Source organism: Primulina huaijiensis, chromosome 17 (assembly GCF_012295235.1).
Source record: "Primulina huaijiensis isolate GDHJ02 chromosome 17, ASM1229523v2, whole genome shotgun sequence".
Taxonomy (NCBI): Eukaryota; Viridiplantae; Streptophyta; class Magnoliopsida; order Lamiales; family Gesneriaceae; genus Primulina; species Primulina huaijiensis.
The window spans coordinates 17,869,787-17,878,070 of NC_133322.1; the positions used below are offsets into that span (position 1 = coordinate 17,869,787).

The 8,284-nt window shown below is 35.9% G+C and overlaps 1 protein-coding gene across 1 annotated transcript; it reads right to left on the reverse strand.

The window, feature by feature from the left end:
• Positions 1 to 652: 652 nt before the first annotated feature.
• On the reverse strand, positions 653 to 1,345 carry LOC140962668 (secreted RxLR effector protein 161-like). Its single transcript, XM_073421618.1, has one exon. The coding sequence runs from the start codon at positions 1,343 to 1,345 to the stop codon at positions 653 to 655; it is 693 nt and encodes a 230-aa protein (XP_073277719.1).
• Between the last annotated feature and the right edge of the window lie 6,939 nt (positions 1,346 to 8,284).

Consider the following 8,284-nt stretch of genomic DNA (forward strand, 5'->3'; position numbering starts at 1 on the left):
TGTTTGTGATATTTTTATGACAAACAATGAAAGTATTTTTATATTTAAGAAAATTTTTAATTTTTCTGCAAATTTTAAGTATGAAACTACGGTACGTTACAAAGAATGCACAATCGCAAACTTTAAACAAGAAAATTAAGAATCATATTGAAATGAATAGGAGTTTATAATCACTTTAGGATTGAGATTAGTCCATATATGATCATCTTTGTGATTTAATTTGAATTTCGTAGTTACAATGGGATTTATTATGAAATGACTAATTAAATTGGTCCAAATCGTACATAATCATATTATATATAAATGCCCCCATCTAGATGTCCTAACATCGACGATCCGGATAAGATGGTCACATTCATAACGTTCATGGGTCACATTAGTGATGCTTTAATTAAAGATCTCTACTTTAATTAATTCATCACGTACTTAATTTAAGTTTATTATCAATAATTTTAATCATCTTGTATATATAACTCTCATATATACTAAAGTTATGGTTATATCCAATAAACTATGAATTTTGCTATGATATTCACGACAATAATATTTTCATGCAAACATGTTCAATACTAAATGTCACTTTCATTAATCATGAAAAAATAACTTATTACAATGCTTTAAGGACACTATCTCCAACAATCTCCTACTTGCACTAAAGCGTGTGAGACATTTCTCTAAGTCCAAAATTTAGCATATGCCTTTCAAACACTTTGGCAGGTAGTGTCTTGGTGAATGGATCGGCGAGGTTGTCAGCAAGCACAATCTTGATAATAGAAGCGTCAACCCTTTGCACTATCTCTCGGATCAAGTGGTATTTCCTTTCTATATGCTTCGATCTCTTGTGACTACGAGGTTCTTTCGAATTAGCCACTGCACCACTGTTGTCACACCACAAAGTGAGTGGATTATTCACATTTGGAACAACTTCCAAATCAGATAGGAATTTCTTAAGCCATACAGCCTCTTTAGCAGCTTCGGAAGCAGCTATGTATTCGGCCTCCATGATCGAGTCGGCTGTGCTGGATTGCTTGATGCTTCTCCAGACTATTGCACTGCCAACAAGAGTAAACACTGATCCAGATGTCGATTTTGGAGTATCTCTATCTGATTGAAAATCTGAATCGGTGTAGCCATCTATTTTAAGGTCTCCACCCGAATATACAAGCATATAATTTCTCGTTCTCCGAAGATACTTGAGAATGTTCTTAACCTCTATCAAATGATCCAAACCAGGATTTGACTGAAAACGACTGACTATCCCTACAGCGTAACATATGTCTAGCCTAGTGCACATCATTGCATACATAAGGATGCCTACTGTAGAGGCATAGAGAACGCGTCTCATGTCCTCAACTTCTTGAGGTGTCTTAGGACACTGCTCCTTAGAGAGGATAAATAATCAAACTCTTTAATTAATTTATCTAATTTATTAATTCCACAATTACTCCACTAAAAAATATGGAATTGCGTTCTTCTTCATTATGAACTATCTTACTCTACAAAATTGAGTAGTCCATTGATATAATCATTACATATGGATTAATCTTCCACACACAATTCTTAACTAAAGCTAGGAATTTTCCGTTTACCTCTTCAATTACTTCTTATCCTCATTTACCATTAATTCACTGCTGAGGGGGTTCGATTTATAACTTAATTATAAATTAGTTGGGTCCAACACTAAGTTCCAGAATTAACAAATGAGGGAATCATCTTTCTACTTCTCGCAAGAATGAATGGATTCCAGGTCTGTAAATTTATATTCTCAGTCATTCATTTCAAATATAAATCTAAAATACAAGTATTAAGAATGCACAATCGCAAACTTTAAACAAGAAATTTAAGAATCATATTGAAATGAACAGGAGTTTATAATCACTTCATGATTGAGATTAGTGGCCTAATGCACATCATTGCATACATAAGGCTGCATACTGCAGTGGCATAGGGAATGCGTCTCATGTCCTCAACTTCTTGAGGTGTCTTAGGACACTGCTCCTTAGAGAGGACGATTCCATGTCGGGTCGGTAGATAACCTTTCTTGGAATCTTGCATTCTATAACGCAATATCATTTTATCAATATAAGTAACTTGAGACAATGCCAACAACTTGTTCTTACGATCTCGAACGATTCGAATTCCAATAACATAATTTGCTTCTCCCAAATCTTTCATTTGGAATTGCTTGGTAAGCCAATCCTTTACTGTAGACAATTTTTCCACATTATTTCCAATAAGTATAATGTCATCTACGTAAAGCACTATGAATACCACTTTTCCATCTTTGATGTGCTTGTATACACAAGGCTCATCAATACTTTGATCAAAGCCATAAGATTTGATTTTTTCATCAAATCTATGGTTCCATGATCTCGGCGCTTGTTTTAGTCCACAAATTGATCTAAGCAATTTGCAAACCTTCTGCTCTTGGCCTTGGGCTATAAAACCCTCTGGTTGCTTCATGTATATTTCCTCGTCTAGATGACCATTCAAAAAGGCCGTCTTGACATCCATCTGCCATATCTCTTAGTCAAAATGAGCAGCAATTGAAAGTAAGATGCGAATAGATTTAAGCATGGCTACTGGCGAGAAAGTCTCTTCATAATCGACTCTCTCTTTTTGGATATAACCTTTTGCAACCAATCTTGCTTTAAAAGTCTCTACTTTCCCATCTACACCCCACTTTCTTTTATAGATCCATTTACACCCAATAGGTCTAACCTCTTCAGGTGTATCTACAAGAACCCAAACATAATTAGAGTACATGGACTCCATTTCTTGGTTCATAGCTTCAAGCCACCTTGCTTTGTCGAGATCTTCCATTGCAAGTTGAAATGACAATGGATCATCTTCCACCCCATCAGTGACAGCAACATTTGCCTCTTCATCTTGACGATAGCGGAGGGGTGGTCTTGCTACCCTCCCATTACGTCGAGGTGACATGATATCTTGACTTGGTTCGGTGGCATCATTAATGGTTTCCTTAACAACTTTAGTTGAAGGTCGAAGGATCTCATCATTGAATAACTCCTCGAGTACAATCTTACTTCGAGGCTTGAAGTTAGTCATGTAATCATCTTCAAGAAAGATGGCATTTGTCGATACAATTGCCTTTTTATCTTGAGGATCATAAAACCGACCTCCTCTCGTTCCCTTGGCATATCCCACGAACAAACATACTTTTGAACGTGGATGCAATTTCCCAGTCTTTCCTTCCAACACATGTGCTGGGCATCCCCATATGGAAAATGAGATAAACTAGGTTTTTTCCCATTCCATAACTCTAGAGGTGTTTTGATGGATTGACTTTGATGGCACTGCATTTAAAATGTAAGTGGTTGTCTCTGTAGCATAACCCTAAAACGAGATTGGTAATGAAGAGTAGCTCATCATAGATCTCACCATATCAAGCAAAATGCGATTTCTCCTTTCAGCAACACCATTTTACTGAGGGGTACCAGGTGCATTTAGTTGGTATAAAATACCATGCTCTAGCAAATAATCTTTGAACTCGGTATCAAGATACTCGCCGCCTCGATCTGATCGAAAACATTTTAAAGATTTACCTAGTTGCCTTTCGGCTCGTATGAAATTCGTTGAACTTTCCAAAAGTCTCGGATTTTCTATGCATGAGATAAATTTATCCATACCTTGAGTAATCATCAATAAAAGTGATGAAGTACACATAACCACCTCTAGCTTGTGTAGTCATGGGACCACATACATCACTGTGTATAAGCTCTAGTGGTTCCTTGGCCCTATTGCCCTTTGCGGAGAAAGGTGTCTTAGTCATTTTTCCTTCTAAACAAGATTCACAAACAGGAAGAGTGCCGACAATTAGCTCTCTTAAAGGACAATCCTTTACAAGTCTGTTTTGAAATGACCACTATTTTTTTATTTGTTTTTGAAATCGTAAACTCGAAAATACTAAATAAAATAACTTAACATATCATGAATCACAATAAATCGTAATAATCTAAACATCCAAAATCTCAAGTGCATAAAATAAATCCTAAATCATCGACTAACCAAAATCCCTAAATCAACCTTTAAAAAGATCAACTAACAATAAAATAAAGCATCAAAATATCTCTAATAAAATCATTAACATAATCTTTAAATCATTAATCCATCAAGCTAGTGCGGAAACATAAAGGCCCTCGGGTGTATACTGCTGCACTCGATCCACTCAATCGTCAGCGCCTCCCATATATCATTAAATCATGCATCATACAAACCTAGTGAGTTTAAAGACTCAGCACGTTCTAAACATGGATAACAAATAATAAATATACAATCACATGCATTAAAATCATACTTTTATTTAAAATAGCTTTTGAACATAATTAAACCCTTTAAAATCATTTTGAGCATAATTAAATCATAAATCGTAAAATCATTTAAAAATAACTTTAATCATCATCATAAATCATATATCATAAAATCATTAAAATCGTAAAGCTTTCAATCATATATCATTTTCGGTGAAGTTTGATCCTTGAAATTTACTAGCTTTTATCCTTCGATCGACTGATCAGTCTTCAGCTCCACATGGCCCATGGGCGTGTGCAGTAGGCTTCATCGTGGAAATACGATCGCCGGGGTTCCTCTGTTGCCTTGGCCCTTAAACGGGGTCCCTATGGAGTCTTGGTCCGAATATGGGTTCCCTCTGGGGCCTTGGCCCTCACGTCATTTCCACAAAATCATATATCATATGTCACAGTCAATTCACATTACTCAAAATATTTTTCCTTTTCTTTAAAAATCATAAAATAATGCAACTTTCCAAAAATAGCATTTTACATAGTACAAATTACACAGCTTTACAATAAATCAAAAAATAACATTTTATCATCAAAATTATCGTTTTAAATAATAGAATATCATTTGACAAGCATTATGATCTTTCGTGACGCTGCCAAGCGTTTACGTATTTTCCTAAGTGTAAAATTACCGTTTTGCACCTGGACGTAAAAATTCTCAATTTTATCTTTTTCTCACTTTTAATGACACGGGCTTACCTTAAATAATTATTTAAGATTAAATATAATTTTTTCATAATTTTACCAAGTTTAAATCTAGGCTTTCTAATTAATTCTTTAATTATCGTATCCAAGGGCGATTAAATCCTGGATAAATCCAAAACTCGTTATTTTCTTCTCATATTTTAAACTTAGACTTTTTATTACCTATTTAAGCTTAAATGAAATTTTTAATAATTTTAATTAGCTTAAATACGAGGTTTCCGATTTAACTCCTAATTACTCGTTCGTTAAGCGTTTTAATTCCGATTAAATTCAAACTTTAACATTTTGACCCCAAACTTTAAACATAACCTGTTATTTAATCTACCCTTACGAGTCATGAACCACACCCTTGGACCCATGGTTCCAATTTTTGTTCTATAAATCTCGAAATTGACCCTTATGTGAACACACCGAGCCATCTCCCAAATTTCTCGAGCCAAACCCAAGTCAACCCATCTAGGTACCCTCCTGACCAAGCCCAGCCCAGAGAACCTAGTCCTAGCTCGCTCAAACCCGCCTGGAACCAAGCTACAGAATCTGCGCATGGCTGAACTCTCGCATATAAACTCCTAGTGACTCTAGGAATCCTCCAGCCGAGCCACCACCGAGCCCACCTGACCCTAACCATCCCTGGACCACTCCCAGACCCAACCCAGACCAACCCAAGCCCTTGAACCTGCGTTCGAGCCACAAGCAACAAGCAGCAGCCTGTGCGCCCCTCCATGCTGCTTCCCTCACGTTTTCCACGTTTTGCTCGAGCCACAGCGCACCTACCTACACCAACCCTTGGCCCAACCCCTGCCCATCTCCCTTGGACCCATACAGACCACCCTGGCTCGCCCCTAGGCCAGCCACGTGCCCCTCTTCTTTCCTGAACAGCTTCTGCGCGTGAAGAGTCCCTTCACGCAAGGACTCTTCTCCACCAACTTAGCGCTAGCCCTAGCCCCCTAGGACTCTACCAGACCCTCTCCCCTGACCCTCCTCGAGCCCCAGCCAGCCCTGGCCAAGCCCCAAGGGACCATGCAAAGCAACCGAGCCCTTGCACCAAACACAAACCAACACACACATGGTTTCTTCTATCTTTCTTGTTCCAAGGTTCTAGCTTATTTTATATTGAATTCAACATGTTTCAATCACAATTCAATCATATTTTATCATGTTTTGACAGCGTGTTCGTTTGGTTCATAACGATTTTTTAAAACAAACGTAAAATCATAAAAACTTTGAAAATACGTATCATACTGTAAAATAATCGAACCCACGTAATTTTCATGCATAATCAATTAAAACACACATATTATGATTCGCATGATGTTTAAAAGGGTTTAGAAAATGTGTCTTTGCATTTATAACGCTCGAATATTCAATCGTCGGTGAGGGTGCCAAGTTGGACGACCGGACGACGAAGAATCCTAGCTTTTCTTCTTCCCCTTATTCTCGAAAATCGTATGTGTGTGAGAGTGTGTTTTTCGGCTGCTAAGGAAGAAATTATGGTGTTTTGAAAGCCTAAGATACTTATTTATAGATTTAATTACATGTTAATGGGCCTTTGTTTTGGGCTTGCAAGCTTAAGGGTAATTGGACCTACTTAAATAATTAAATTGAGCCCAATAACACCTATTTAATTAAAACATAAAAGTTTATAAAATAAGTTTCCATAAAATAATATTTTGATCCTTTAAAAATTCCTTGTTTGCCCCAAACCGACTTCCCTGGAAAAATTGAGCTCGACTTGTAAAATAGTTCGAACTCTAACATTTATTGGAAAATTAAATCATTTTTAATCATATTAGGAAGCCTTGCCATTATTTAACGAAAAATACATATTCTTGTCTTGGTCGTCCCTGATCTCCTTTCCCCTGTCTATTATCGAATATTCAGGTAAAATCCTTAATTTCATGTAATTATGTCATATTATCATTTAATCATGAAATAATACCTTTAATCATATAATAAATATAATGCTAGTATTTAAAAATAATTAAATAAAACAATTAAGAAATTAAAATAATTTGCATGCATGCGGTTTATGTAGGTTGGTTTTTCGGACGTTACAATCCTCTCCCTCCCTTAAATAGAATTTCGTCCTCGAAATTTTCCTTAACTTGATGATTGCAAAGCTTAGATTCCCTTATCCATCTCAAAATTAACATCTAACTTAAATCTTAATCTTTCAATTCGCTCCTCAAAATCTTGAAAATTGCATTTCTAACCCAAAAATTTCCCAAAGTTGACTCCTAAATCCAGCTCAAGTAGTACATGCAGCCTATTTTTCTTCTAAGTTCTTCATTAACACAATCAATTCCCTACCCAACATGCATTTATCGTTTTACATGCAGCATGCAACTAACGTTTATATAATGCATCATATAAGAATTTAAAAGAACTTTAGCCTATACAATTTAAAGCAGTAAAAACTCACATACTTGAGGCGTGACTTTTTGAGCTTCTCGAAGTGATAGTACACAACCCTTTGGGGAAAACCTTGGCTCTGATACCAACTGAAACGACCACTACTTCTTTTTTTTTTTTGAAATCATAAACTCGAAAATACTAAATAAAATAACTTAACATATCATGAATCACAATAAATCGTAATAATCTAAACATCCAAAATCTCAAGTGCATAAAATAAATCTTAAATCATCGACTAACAAAAATCCCTAAATAGACCTTTAAAAAGATCAACAAACAATAAAATAAAGCATAAATATATCTCTAGTAAAATCATTAACATAATCTTTAAATCATTAATCCATCAAGCTAGTGCGGAAACATAAAGGCCCTCGGGTGTGTACTGCTGCACTCGATCCACTCAATCGTCAGCGCCTCCCATATATCATCAAATCCTGCATCATACAAATTTAGGGAGTCTAAAGACTCAGCACGTTCTAAACATGGATAACAAATAATAAATATACAATCACATGCATTAAGATCATACTTTTATTTAAAATAGTTTTTGAACATAATTAAACCCTTTAAAATCATTTTGAGCATAATGAAATCATAAATCGTAAAATAATTTAAAAATAACTTTAATCATCATCATAAATCATATATCATAAAATCATTAAAATCGTAAAGCTTTCAACCATATATCATTTTCGGTGAAGTTTGATCCTTGAAAGTGAATAGCTTTTATCCTTCGGTCGACTGATCAGTCTTCAGCTCCACATGACCCATGGGGGTATGCACGAGGCTCCACCGTGAAAATACGATCGTCGGAGTCTCTCTGAGGCCTTTTCCCATAGACA